The 15,163-nt window shown below is 36.8% G+C and overlaps 1 protein-coding gene across 4 annotated transcripts in view; it reads right to left on the bottom strand.

The window, feature by feature from the left end:
- The window catches only part of LOC138711709 (alpha-tocopherol transfer protein-like), a 98,614-nt gene that overhangs the window by 11,097 nt on the left and 72,354 nt on the right, over positions 1 to 15,163 (bottom strand). For all 4 annotated transcript variants that reach the window (XM_069842859.1, XM_069842860.1, XM_069842862.1 and 1 more), the window contains exon 4: positions 13,309 to 13,564. In XM_069842859.1, the coding sequence (XP_069698960.1) occupies positions 13,309 to 13,564 (256 nt within the window). The remainder of the gene's footprint in view (positions 1 to 13,308; positions 13,565 to 15,163) is intronic.

Here is a 15,163-nt window from a genome sequence, read left to right as displayed (position 1 = left end):
GAGTGTCTTGGTGCGCGTTTCGTCGATCCAAATTCCTGGATAGACGACAGATGCTTCGGAAGAGACGGAATCCACCTAAATCGGAGGGGGGCTGCAGACATGGGATCCCTCTTCGCGTGGGTAGTTACTACAACATGGCGCGGCGGGATCGAGGATCCATCAGCTGGCAGCGGCACCGAAGGACCATCAGCCGACGGCGGGGGCGTGGGACTACCGGCGGTCAGCGGGGGTGTGAGTCTACCAGCGGGTGGAGGGGTCGAGGGACTACCAGCGGGCGGTGCGGTCGAAGACCTATCCGCGGGCAGCGTAGACCTGCAGTGACGGCGAGGTGCCACGGGGATTCAGAATGTTCAAGTAAGGACAGGCCTACTAAGACTATTGCAGGTTAATTGCCGAAGTATTAGAAATAAACTTATTCCGTTTTGGAACTTGGTCGATGTTTATAATCCAGATGTAATAATTGGGACGGAATCATGGCTTAGGGAAGACATAAATGACTCGGAAATTTTTAGGTCGGATTATAGAGTCTTCAGAAAGGATAGAAGTGAAAAGGGAGGGAGAGTTTTCGTTTGTACTAAGATATAAATAAGTAGCAATCTTCTGTGGATACATGAGGAAGTTGAAATATTGAATGTTCAGATAAGAAATGAGCGGGAAACCTTAGATGTAATAGCATGTTACAGACCACCCAGTGAATTAAACAATTTAACTTTGCACAAACTAAATGACTATCTTAATACAGTATCAGAAGACCGAAACGTAGTAATTGCTGGGGATCTAAACCTCCCGAAAATTAACTGGAACGGGATTTCAGGTACAAATTCAGATGCACAGACCCTTGTTAATGAATTGATCTGGCGTAAAGATTTCACGCAGGTAGTAAATGGTCCGACGCGTGACAATGCCCTCTTAGATGTTTACCTACTAAGACCTGTCTCTCCCTTTGTCAACTCTGAAAGTCTTCATAAAATAAGTGATCACAATAGCGTCTTATTAGAAATCTTCTGGGAAAACACAGTAAATCCGAGGTCAAGTCCAGTGTCTGTCTGGAATTTTAACAAAACCGATGTTCATGAATTACAAACGTTTCTACGACAAAAGCATGATGACTTTCTAAGGACTGAAGGAAATATGGAAAATGTGTGGCATAAATTTAAGTGTATAATTTTCGAGGCATTAGTAAAATGTGTACCTTCTAAAATAATTAAGAAAAATCCGGACCCAGAATATTACACTAATTATATTCGCTACTTAAAGAAAAAGACAAGGCGCGCATTTAGCAAACGTAAACGGAGCCATGAGCATTGGGAAAAATATGTCGAATTAATTAAGAAACTTGAGTGTGAAAAAAGGTTAGCTGAGGAAAATTTTCTAAAAACTATTTTAAAAGAAGATGAAAGTAACAATTGGAGACAGTTTTATAATTATGTACGCAGGAGAAAAGGGAAAAATGAAGGAGTAGTGCTTTTACGAAATCAGAACGGAGAAAGTATAACTGATGACAAAGAAAAGGCCGACTTATTAAATTCCTATTTCATTTCGGTTTTCAATAATAATAATAATAATAATAATAATAATAATAATAATAATAATAATAATAATAATAATCCCGCTGATAGGAGTGGTTGTGTCACAGACCGTGAATGTGAACCAAATTCGACTTTCAAAATAACTTCCAAAGGGGTTAGAGAGAGAATAACGAAATTAAAAAATCGGAAGTCTCGAGGACCAGATAGTATTGCTACAGAGATTCTTAAATTAGGTTCCGAGGCCATAATTCCATACTTAATGCGTATATTTCATGTTTCCATAAACAATGCAGCTATTCCATGTGACTGGAAATCAGCTATAATGGTACCCATACATAAAGGTGGAAATAAATTAGAGATCGGAAACTACAGACCGATTAGCCTTACATCTGTCGTATGTAAAGTCATGGAGCATTTGATATCGGATTATATTCGTCATGTTCTAAATGCGAAAGACTGGTTTTACAACCGCCAGCATGGTTTTAGGGAAGGCTTCTCATGTGATAGTCAAATTACGTCGCTGGTTCAGGATCTAGCTGAAGAGGTAGATAGAGGCGGAAGAATCGATGCAGTTGTGATTGACTTTTCGAAAGCATTTGATTTGGTGCCACATGACATATTAATAGATAAGTTAAGTAGGCTAGGAATAGATAAAAGAGTGGTGCTATGGATCCAAGAATTCTTAAAAGGTAGAACCCAGAGAGTTAGACTAGGTCATGAAATATCGGAAATTGGAAATATAAGTTCAGGGGTGCCACAGGGCAGCGTTCTGGGTCCATTACTCTTTATAATATACGTAAATGACGTATGCCAGGATATTACATCAAATGTGAGGCTATTTGCAGAGGACTGCATTATCTATAGAAAGATTAGAAATAATTCAGATGTAGATGCTATTCAAACAGACTTGAATAACATTTACAACTGGGCGTTAAAGCATAGGATGAAAATAAATGGTTCTAAAAGTAAATCTATAACATTTTGTAAAACCCGAGAGGAAACTAGTGTTAATTACGAATTCAGTGGTGTTGTAATTCCGCAAGAACAATGTTGTAAATACCTAGGAGTGTATTTAAACTCCAAACTTTCTTGGGGAGAGCATGTTGATAATGTTACAGGCAAAGCATGCAGGGCACTTCACATTATTATGAGAATCTTGAGAAAGGCTAGCCCCAAATCGAGGGAAATAGCATATCTAACATTAGTGCGACCGTTAATGGAATACGGAACTACGTGTTGGGATCCCTATAGAATATATCAGATAAATTCTTTAGAAAAAATCCGGTATAGGGCAGCTAAATTTGTTAAAGGTAAAAGAGAAGATGGGAACGATACGATAAAAGAACTTAAATGGGAAACTTTGGAAAACAGACATAGGAAAACTAGAATAACATCATTGTATAGAGCACATCTAGGTCAGAAAGCATGGGTAGACATAACGGCTCGGTTAGAAAAGCCAACGTACTATGGTAGGAACGATCATGATTTCAAAATCAAATGTAGGAAACAGAAAACGGATGTAGGTAAATTCTCATTTTTAAATAGAACTATAAATGATTGGAATGACCTACCTGCAGCGGTCTTTGAGGGCTGTTTTTCCTTAAGGAGATTCAAGAATAATTTAAAAAGTTGTGTGTGTAAAGTGAAAATTAAAATTAAGGTGACATTCAACATTTAATTTTTTAAGGTGACATGTATTTATCTAGGCTGACGAGTGTACTTCCTTGGTTTGAATTGTAAATTATTTAAAACTAGCGTGTAAGAGGGCCTTAGACTAGAAATGTTTCGTTTAAATGTAGTTCTGTTTATAAGTATGCATAAGAATGCAATTATTTGACTTATTTGAACTGTTGTATCAGTGAAGCGAGGTGAGTCAGTGAAGTTATGGTTTTACAGTGCAGTGAACAGTTCCGATCAGTGATAATTTATAGCGTCAATGAAATGTGTTCTATAGTGTCAGTGAAATGTGTTACAGAGTGTCAGTGAAATGTGTGCTAAAGTGTCAGTGAAATGCGTCATAGTGCCACTACAGGGAATGAGATGAGAGTAAAGTGAAAGACTATTGAAACTTGTGTAGGACCTATACATAATTATGTAGGTTGTGTTGTAAAATTAGGTGCTTTATTTTATGTTTTATTATTATTGTGTTAAATTGTATTGTGTATTCTTATTGTATTGTGTATAAAATTGTATATGTGTTGTAAATTGTATTATGTATTGTAAATTTTATTGTGTATTGCTTATCATTTTAACTGTGTATTGTTAATATTGTATATACCACAGCCACCGGGTGCATGCCCACTTGCAGTGTAAATAAATACATACATACATCACCAGAAATACAAATAAAATAATAGAAAAATCAAACTATAAATAAAATAAAACCAAACGAAAATATATACAGGCTACAGCCACACAAACTTTAAATGAGTTAGCATTGCTTTGATTTTCATTCTCCATTCTCCTGGCGCTACAGTCCATGAAGGACCCTGGCCTCTCCTACAGATCTGGCCCAATCTTTCCTGTCCGCAGCACACCTCTAGCATTGCCTTGAAGTTCAGCGAAGTTCGGTCCCTATACGCCCACTTAACATTAACTCAATGTTCTACATATTATCTTATATTTTATCTCTGCCGGTCAGTGACTGTCAAATTTCAAATGGCGTATCTTAGTCGTGGGAGTCAGCGTGTTAAAATCATTGCAACCTTTCTGCCGTCAGGGTCATAATTTTACTTTTACTTCAACTTTTATTGCACCAGAATTTTTCAATGTACTGCACACCTACCCCTTCTACTAGCAAACTTCCGCCCGTCCTCCACACAGAACCAAGGCCACATATGCAATCAAAGTCGTCTTGAGGTCTTAGTAAACAGTACTCAGTGAGTATAGTACTGTACGATCCAGAAATATGATCGCATTTTCCGGTGAAGAGAGAGTATTCGTTTATTAAATCTTAAGCATTTTCGCACAGGTACTGTGGTTACGTCCAATGTCGGTTTCTCCCACCCGTTCCTGCTCGCCCCTATGTAAAGGCTAGTGGCTACGTAATATTACACAAAATTTTAAAATAACTTAAATAAAAATGCGTCGTTAAGTAACTGTCAAGTGATTTAGTCCCTTTCTACGACCCTGCGATATAACCACTAGCCGGACAATACAGTAGATAGCATGTCTGAGTAAATTTATCTGTGCGGATCGTTTAGAAGTGAAGATTGAATTTACAGTACGTTAGGTACTCTGTTATAGAGTAGGTACAGAATTACTTCAACATGCGCAGGATGACGGCTCCTCATGTCGCCTGATTTGAGTGCTTTGCATTATTTTTTTGGGGTTACTGTACGAAATGGAAATATAAAAATTGGACATTTATCTTTTGAAGAGGTGGAAAAATTCAAATACCTGGGAGCAACAGTAACTAATGTAAATGACACTCGGGAGGAAATTAAACATAGAATAAATATGGGACATGCGTGTTATTATTCGGTTGAGAAGCTTTTATCATCCAGTCTGCTGTCAAAAAATCTGAAAGTTAGAATTTATAAAACAGTTATATTACCGGTTGTTCTTTATGGTTGTGAAACTTGGACTCTCACTTTGTGAGAGCAACATAGGTTAAGGGTGTTTGAGAATAAGGTGCTTGGGAAAATATTTGGGGCTAAGAGGGATGAACTTACAGGAGAATGGAGAAAGTTACACAACACAGAACTGCACGCATTGTATTCTTCACCTGACATAATTAGGAACATTAAATGCAGACGTCTGAGATGGGCAGGACATGTAGCAGGTATGGGCGAATCCAGAAATGCATATAGAGTGTTAGTTGGGAGGTCGGAGGGAAATAGACCTTTGGGGAGGACGAGACGTAGATGGGAGGATAATATTAAAATGGATTTAAGGGAGGTGGGATATGATGATAGAGACTGGATTAATCTTGCTCAGGATAGGGACCAACGGCGGGCTTATGTGAGGGCGGCAATGAACCTGCGGGTTCCTTAAAAGCCAGTTAGTAAGTTACTGTAAAACACTTGTGTTTGCTGAACATCCTGCAATAGAAGAACTATAGAATTACATTTTGTTTAGTTGGTTATTTAACGACGCTGTGTAAACTACTAAGTAATTTAGTGTCGATGACATTGGTGATAGCGAGATGGTATTTGGCGAGATGAGACCGAGGATTTGCAATAGATTTCCTGGCATTCACCTCACGGAAAGTACCCAACCACATAATCAGCTCAAGCGGGGATCGAACCCGCGCCCGCGCGCAACTTCAGACCGACAGGCAAATGACTTTACTGACTGAGCCATGCCGGTGGCTGAATTACATTCAAGAAACAATACATTAAATAAATAAATAAATACATTCAATTTCAAAAGATAGCTTAAAAAGTCTTCGATAACAAGCACAAAAAACTGCAGCCGCTACCGAAATTGACGGCCACCATTTTCAAAAATTTGTTCAGTATCTATAGTTTGATTATTTTTAATTTACATGCACTCTCCATAGTGTATGCTAAAATGCTGTAGGCAGTGTACTATAGACTGCATATGAATATGTCCACCTGGATGGTTCAGTTAGTGAATAAAGACACTTATTATTAATACTTACTTACTGGCTTTTAAGGAACCCGGAGGTTCATTGCCGCCCTCACATAAGCCCGCCATTGGTCCCTATCTTGAGCAAGATTAATCCATTCTCTACCATCATATTCCACCTCCCTCAAATCAATTTTAATACGAGTATTATCTTGCCATCTGTGGTCGTGCCAGGAATCAGTCCCATTCCGAGGCTTATTTGAAGGATTCGTAACAAGCTGCTTTTACGGTGATGGGTTGTCTCCCCTTCGCCCAACCCCCAAGCTGGAGGACCACCCCTCATCGGTTGTCCGCGACTGCTTATTCAATATATTCGCAGCTACCCTCCTAAGTTGGAATTTTCAAGTTAAAGAAACGATAAAAAAAATCTGTTCCTCCTTTCACTCTTTGAGTCGCTTGAGAAACTTCTTGCCCCAGCAACTAAAACTTACCCTAGTACAAACCCTAGTAATGCCGCACTTCTATTATTGTGACGTTTTGTTAAGTGACCTAAGTTCTGAACTGTCAGTCAAGTTACAGCGAGCTCAGAATATGTGCGTCAGATACGTGTGCAACATCCGACGATATGATCACATATCACCGTCCTTCGCAAGTCTCTCGTGGCTCCGACTTAAAGAACGCAGAACTTTACACTCTTTGTCTTTACTCTTTCGAATTCTGCACACCTCAACACCAGATTACCTTTCGTCTCGTTTCTCTTATCTATACTCTAACCACGACGTAAATACCAGATCACTTATTTGTAGCACGCTAAATATACCTCTTCATAGAACATCTTGTTATTCCTCATCTTTTACAATATCCACCTCGCGTCAATGGAATTCCTTGTCACAAAGTATTAGGGGCTGCAAGACAACAAACACCTTTAAGAACAGCTTAAAAGATAACCTTATTAGCATTTCACTCCAATCATACTGATTTAAAATATTACTGACTACACTGTTGCTTTTTTTCTTTAGACATCATCCTGATTGTGCTGTATTTTCAAAATTGTCTCATAATAATCTCTTTCTATTAGCTAATATTATTTGAAATATATTAACATTCTATGCATTTTAGTTTAATTCTGCTACACAGTTTATTTCAGTGTTTAATTAATAGTTCATAGTATTTTGTTGTTTAATTCTTAAATAACTCTTGTATACATGTAACTCTCATCTAAATCAAATTGTTGAATTCTTTGTAAGTTCATGCATATGTATATACACTTTTTGCTGGTTGAGTGGAAGAGAAGGCCTTACGGCCTTAACTCTGCCAGCTAAAATAAATCATTATTATTATTATTATTATTATTATTATTATTATTATTATTATTATTATTATATCTGGAGGCCGTCTCGTCGATCCGCAACCTGAGGACGCGCCATGCCATGGTGACTTATTATTAATAGTGTACTGTATATCGATTAAATGAAAACCTAACAAAAATTATTAAATTCAAAATCGTAATAGTTCCTACTTCACGTAAATGGATCCACTTCCTTCTATACCTAGTAAACTGGTTTGTTTATATTTTACACTAGTATCAACAACAAATCCACATGTTTGAGATGGGCAGGGCATGTAGCACGTATGGGCGAATCCAGAAATGCATATAGAGTGTTAGTTGGGAGACCGAAGGGAAAAAGAACTTTGGGGAGGCCGAGACGTAGATGGGGGAATAATATTACAATGGATTTGAGGGAGGTGGGATGTGATGATAGAGAGTGGATTAATCTTGCTCAGGATAGGGACCTATGGCGGGCTTATGTGAGGGCGGCAATGAACCTGCGGGTTCCTAAGAAGCCATTTGTAAATATCAACAAATTCCGCTCATAGAAAGGAGTAACAATCAGTGTCTCTGGTTCTGAGCCTTGCATGTCCCGGTAGTAATGAAGGCCAGATAGTTAGGGCTTATGTTTGACACGAAAATGATAGTTACAATTTTTGGCTTGCTTTTATTGTAGGGTGTGTTCATGATTGGTAATGTTGTATCGAAAAGGAGGTGTGTTCTGAAATTCTATTGTGTTGAACATGTTTTGTGGTTGTTTTGTTTCGTCTATAAATTTCGTATTGTTCTAGAATATAGTCTCCCTTGTTTTTTGGTTGACTATGTAGTATTTTCATGTCAGTCTCTATGTTGCTGTAGTTGTGGTTGGTGTTAGTGGTGTATTCTGCTTACACTGACATACAGTAGAGAAATTAATGCACCAAAAATAATGTCGAATTTGACATTATAGCGCTTTCAGAATAAGAAGGCATATGGCCTACGCCAATCGAGTGCTAGCAGCAGTACGACGTTGTCAGAGTTGTCACACGGCGCACGAGACGTGGAAGACAGAGACAACAGATAAGACAGAAATATCAGTTGCAGCTCATTGCAGCAAGCGGGCGGGTCGAGATCTGTTCTTTCTATATGTGTGATATTTAAATATAATTACTCTAACTGAAGTAATATTCATCCCAATCTTTATTACTTCTTCGCTTCACAGATCAATAGATTTTGGAGGCACTAACTTTCGAAATAAAGTGACAGATATTTAGAAATTTACTATGCTAATGTCAGACAAAGAATGTCTTAATTAAACAAAAAAAAAAAAAATGTTGCATATTGTATTGCACTATCTGACATGTGGAAATACTCTCCTGAAAAAAAAACAGAGAGCGAGAAACTTTATCCTTATGTTCAGGCTTCCTTGTACAGAAATGTTGAATTTATTATTGTTTATTTCTCCAGAGGAGAGATGAGATAAAGTTTGTTTGTTGGAGTAGCCTAAGAATTTAGCGATAATAAAACGTAAACATATCTGTAGATACGTACCCGTAATTTAGTATTGATATTGAAGTTGAAAAGTATTTTATTTTTTCTTTGCTAAATTAAGCCTATATAATTTAATTTAATTCTCAAGCTTATACCTACCCAGGGGTCCAGGGTTCTATATTCTCGTTACGAATCTGGTTATAATGCAACGTAAGCATAATATGTGATCATATATAATTCAGTATTCATACTGAAACTGTAGATTATTTTATTTTTTCAGTTAAACTAAGTCTATCTAATTTAATTTTATTCTCTAACTTTTACGTACCTAGAGGTCCAGGGTTCTATAGTCTGGCTAAGAATCCGGCTATAAGAATATAAGCATATCTGTAGGCCTAATTCAGTACTCATATTGAAATTGAAGATTACTTTCTTTTACTTTGTTAAATCAAGCCTATCTAAAATTTCATTTAATCCTCAAGCTTATACCTGCCTAGAGGTCCAGGGTTCTATGTTCTATCACTCTGGCCTGCGCAGTATAAGTCTACGAGTGAAGGTAGTTATATATAAGTGAATATGAAAACCGTAACCCAATAATATCGTTAATATATTGAAGGTAAATTTGTATATTAGAAAAAGGTATATGTATGTATTTATTTACACTGCAAGTGGGCAAGCACCCGGTGGCAGTGGTATATACAATATTAACAATACACAATAAAATGATAACCAATACACAATAAAATTTACAATACACAATACAATTTTACAACACATATACAATTTTACACACAATACAATAATAATACACAATACAATTTAACACAATAATAATAAAACATAAAATAAAATACCTAATTTTACAATACAACCTACATAATTATGTATAGGTCCTACATAAGTTTCAATAGTCTTTCACTTTACTCTCATCTCATTCCCTGTAGTGGCACTATGACGCATTTCACTGACACTTTAGCACACATTTCACTGACACTCTGTAACTCATTTCACTGACACTATAGAACACATTTCATTGACGCTATAAATTATCACTGATCGGAACTGTTCACTGTACTGTAAAACCATAACTTCACTGACTCACCTCGCTTCACTGATACAACAGTTCAAATAAGTCAAATAATTCACCCTTATGCATACTTATAAACAGAACGACATTTAAACGAAACATTTCTAGTCTAAGGCCCTCTTACACGCTAGTTTTAAATAATTTACAATTCAAACCAAGGAAGTACACTCGTCAGCCTAGATAAATACATGTCACCTTAAAAAAAATTAAATGTTGAATGTCACCTTAATTTTAATTTTCACTTTATATACAACTTTTTAAATTATTCTTGAATCTCCTTAAGGAAGGACAGCCCTCAAAGACCGCTGCAGGTAGGTCATTCCAAACATTTATAGTTCTATTTAAAAATGAGAATTTACCTACATCCGTTTTGTGTTTTGTACATTTGATTTTAAAATCATGATCGTTCCTACCATAGTACGTTGGCTTTTCTAATCGAGCCGTTATGTCTACCCATGCTTTCTGACCTAGATGTGCTCTATACAATGATGTTATTCTAGTTTTCCTACGTCTGTTTTCCAAAGTTTCCCATTTAAGTTCTTTTTTCGTATCGTTTCCATCTTCTCTTTTACCTTTAACAAATTTCGCTGCCCTATACTGGATTCTTTCTAAGGAATTTATCTGATATATTCTATAGGGATCCCAACATGTAGTTCCGTATTCCATTAACGGTCGCACTAACGTTAGATATGCTATTTCCCTCGATTTGGGGCTAGCCTTTCTCAAGATTCTCATAATAAAGTGAAGTGCCCTCCATATAATGTAATATATCATATACAACGCAAGGTTTTTAAAATAGAAACTGAGTTTTGGAATTATAAAATCTCCTCGCTCCTAGCATTCTTGTATTTATTTTTATTTTTAGTGGGTTATTTTACGAAGCTGTATCAACATCTTAGGTTATTTAGCGTCTGAATGAGATGAAGGTGATAATGCCGGTGAAATGAGTCCGGGATCGAGCACCGAAAGTTACCCAGCATTTGCTCATATTGGGTTGAGGGAAAACTCCGGAAAAACCTCAATCAGGTGACTTGCCCCGACCGGAAATCGAACCCGGGCCACCTGGTTTCGCGACCAGACGCGCTAACCGTTACTCCACAGTTGTGGACCGCGTGTATTTATTTTAAAAGTAAAATGTAATTAAATTGCTTCATCTTATAAAGTTTTTAATGCTCTTAGGCAAGAATGTTGTTAATACTCTTCGTATAACTCATCGAAAAAGGGGCAGGAGTGTTTATGTTTACAATATCAACCAAATATCTCATACGTTTAAGCAGTATTTCGTCTTGTGCCATGTATAATATTCCAATGAAAAGTGAAAATCGTATCCGTAGTTATTCTCAGCTTTCTTCTTGCTTTCCACGTTCTATAATGTCACTGCTAACACATACTATTAATATATTCTATTGAAAATATCGTACGATGGAGTAATACACGATTCTGAAAATCGTCCAAATAATTAACACGTTTTGCGTTATTTTCCAGGAGAGGTGAATACAGGTACAATATACCACCTATTTGAATTATCTCTTTGCCCTGGCCGAGAATACGAGATAAAGTATGCACTTCTAAACCACAAGCATCTGCAGTAAGATTCTTTATTTCTGAAAAACCGACACTTACTGCATCATAAGCTAGTCCTTCAGAAAAATTATATTCCAGAAAATAAAATATTCCTCGCCTGTGAGTGTAGTAACGGTACTGTACTTTTGCGTATAACAGATGAAATACCAGAGCCACTTGCAATCCCTTCAAGAGACATTGTTATGGTAAGTTACACATCATGCAAGAGAAAACAGTCCACATCTGAATTTGAAAACAAACAGAATCTATCTTCGTTTACAGAGACGGAATTCAGAGCAAAATATGTTCTATGCTGCAGGTTGGATATCTCTGTTTAGTCTTAAAGCGATAACACGCGAACCAGTTTACATACAATTGCCATTCTTGTACTGTTGAGTTTAGAATTCGTAGCTCTATCGAATGGCACAGCTTAAAATTCATTCCTAGCCATAAATATTGTGCGCGCAAGAAAAAAATTAATACGCGACGCTTCAGCGAGACTTCTCGACGATTTAACTAGGCAACACCGCTTCACTGTTACTGGCTAGTCGAGCTAGACCGGCCTGAACTAGCTCCGCCTTATATGCCTTCTTATTCTGAAAGAGCTTTAGTACTTACTGGCTTTTAAGGAACCCGGAGGTTCATTGCCGCCCTCACATAAGCCCGCCATTGGTCCTTATCCTGAGCAAGATTAATCCATTCTCTACCATAATATTCCACCTCCCTCAAATCCTTTTAATATTATCTTCCCATTTACGTCTCGGCCTCCCTAGAGGTCTTTTCCCCTCCGCCTCGCAACTAACACTCTATATGCATTTCTGGATTCGCCCATACATGCTACATGCCCTGCCCATCTCAAACGTCTGGATTTAATGTGCCTAATTATGTCAGGTGAACAATACAATGCGTGCAGTTCTGTGTTGTGTAACTTTCTCCATTCTCCTGTAACTTCATCCCTCTCAGCCCCAAATATTTTCCTAAGCACCTTATTCTCAAACACCCTTAACCTATGTTCCTCTCTCAAAGTGAGAGTCCAAGTTTCACAACCATAAAGAACAACCGGTAATATAACTGTTTTATAAATTCTAACTTTCAGATTTTTTGACAGCAGACTGGATGATAAAAGCTTCTCAACCGAATAATAACAGGCATTTCCGACATTTATTCTGTGTTTAATTTCCTCCCGATTATCATTTATATTTGTTACTGTTGCTCCAAGATATTTGAACTTCTCCACCTCTTCAAAAGATAAATTTACAATTTTTATATTTCCATTTCGTACAATATTCCCGTCACGAGTCATAATCATATACTTTTCGGGATTTTCGGGATTTACTTCCAAACCTATCTCTTTACTTGCTTCCTGTAAAATTCCGGTGTTTTCCTTAATCGTTTGTGGATTTTCTCCTAACATATTCACGTCATCCGCATAGACAAGTAGCTGATGTAACCCGTTCAATTCCAAGCCCTCTCTGTTATCTTGGACTTTAGAAATTGACTTTGAAGTTTAACTGACGTTTTCTTTAACCCTTCCTTTGACTTCTCATACATAAGCCAAAGAGGCCCGCTGACAAAAAGGTGGGTAACTCCTGGTCTATATTATAGCTGGTAGTAATGCGTTCATGTTTGCTTTTCAGTATTTCTGTTTTGCTACTCGGAATTTATGTGTTTCGGAAGAATGATTTTCGACATGAGTTTTTCCAGAACTTCAAAATAGGAATAACAGTGTTTAGGAAAAATGGATTCGGAAAAATGTGTGCGAATCCTTCGGGTGGTTAAAATGTATGTAAACTTACCAATGCGGAGAGTCTCAACTTCCTTAATAATGGAATAGTTATTTTAGAGGCATGTGCTGCCGAACCCCCTTGGAGATCCAATATATAGATATCCGCATAGTAGAAATCCTCGGCGAGTCTTATATCCTGGATGACTGAAGCCAGCTTCAGTAATTCAAGTGGATCAAAATCATTGACGGGCATTGGAGGATTTAGTGCACCAATTATATTGATTCTACAGAAATCTTCTGTATGATACGGAATTTGAATGAAGAATCTGGAATAAATAGTGAGGTACATATCATTAAATGGTTTACATCAGAGTTTATAAAACTCTCAAGAAAAATGTACAAGTTTTGATGTTTACTTGTAAACTTCAATATAATTGTGTGCGAGATCGTGCGTATTTGCTTGTTTTCCGCACAGAACCAATACACGGTAAGTGTGAAATACCACATTCAGTATTCCCAACGTAACACACATAACAATTTCCCTCTTCTTACCGCTTAAGCGCGACATTCATTTTACTGCTTTAGGCTTTTAACATATTAATTTTAGAGACGTTTAACATAGTATTAATTATAAATTGGAATCTTACCACTGCAATTTCACCTAAATTGTAATGTTAATTATTGTTTTTAAATATTTGCAAAAATTAAGTAAAGTCTACTACTCCACGAAACTTATTGCATTCCTGATACAAGTAACATTAAGGAAGCCGTGAAAAAATCAACGACATTCCAGATGCTGATGTTATTACTGCAATATGTTATACAAATAATATTGTTAAAATATTAAAATGAAAAATAAATCATTGCATAACCTTACCGTATGTTTTAAGTTCGCATTTATAGACTGGGGGAAAAAAGACAGACGTATATCACGGCCTGCTGGAGTATAGTAAACACAGAAAACATTTTACAGCAACAACGCTGAAGAAAGATATTTTGGTGTTCCGATGTTGGCGTCATTAAACAGACACCAACATAGAGATATCATTGCAACTAATTAGAAATTCCTCTTTCAGGTATGTAATAAACGATCTTCGCACAAAATAATGTACGATTCACGAGCGGTATGTCTGTTTTCATGTTCTCCGAAATTAAAAAAGCTCAACTACGTTTCGCTTTTTCAATCTTTTCCTCGATCATGAAAACGTCAACATACCGCTCTTGTAACGTATATTACTATTATGTAGTAGTACAGGGACATCATTTTATTTTTACTAACTTTTTTAATATTAACCTGGCTATACCTTTCTATTAACAATTGAAACAGGAAACACCGTTTGCCTCCCCTTCCACGACTGGAGTTCGATGATACCGGCTTAAAATACAAATCACTTTACTAGGTATAGGAGAGAAGAAAAGTAGTTCATCCATTTATGTAAACTAGGAAATACCTCAATTTTGAGTTTGATAATTTTCATTAGGTTTTTGTTTAATCAAAATACAGTACTGTATTAACAATTAGTGTTTTTACTCAAGAATTGAGTTATCCATTCGGACGTATTCATTATGCCGTGTATATTGTACTGTTACAGCACATTAGCGTACAATATAGAGAATGAAGTTAAATTGAAAAGTAATCATAATATGGATATTTAAACACATTTTTGAAAACGGTGGCCGTTCATTTCGATACAGGCTTCAGTTCTTTTGTGAATATTATCACACTATAGACTATTGTACCTAATTCCAATTACCAGTTTCGTCCTTCGTACGAGTAACTCATGTTGAAATAATTCTGTACCTACTCTATAAAAGAGTACCTTACGTACTGTAAATTCAATCTTCACTTCTGCCCGATCCAAAAAGATAAAATTACTCAGAAATGCTATCTACTGTCCGTTCAAGTGGTTTTGTCGCAGGTTCGT

Source organism: Periplaneta americana, chromosome 13, assembly GCF_040183065.1.
Source record: "Periplaneta americana isolate PAMFEO1 chromosome 13, P.americana_PAMFEO1_priV1, whole genome shotgun sequence".
Lineage (NCBI taxonomy): Eukaryota > Metazoa > Arthropoda > Insecta > Blattodea > Blattidae > Periplaneta > Periplaneta americana.
Note: the sequence above shows the minus strand (reverse complement) of the source record. Positions and strands in the feature narration are given on the sequence as shown.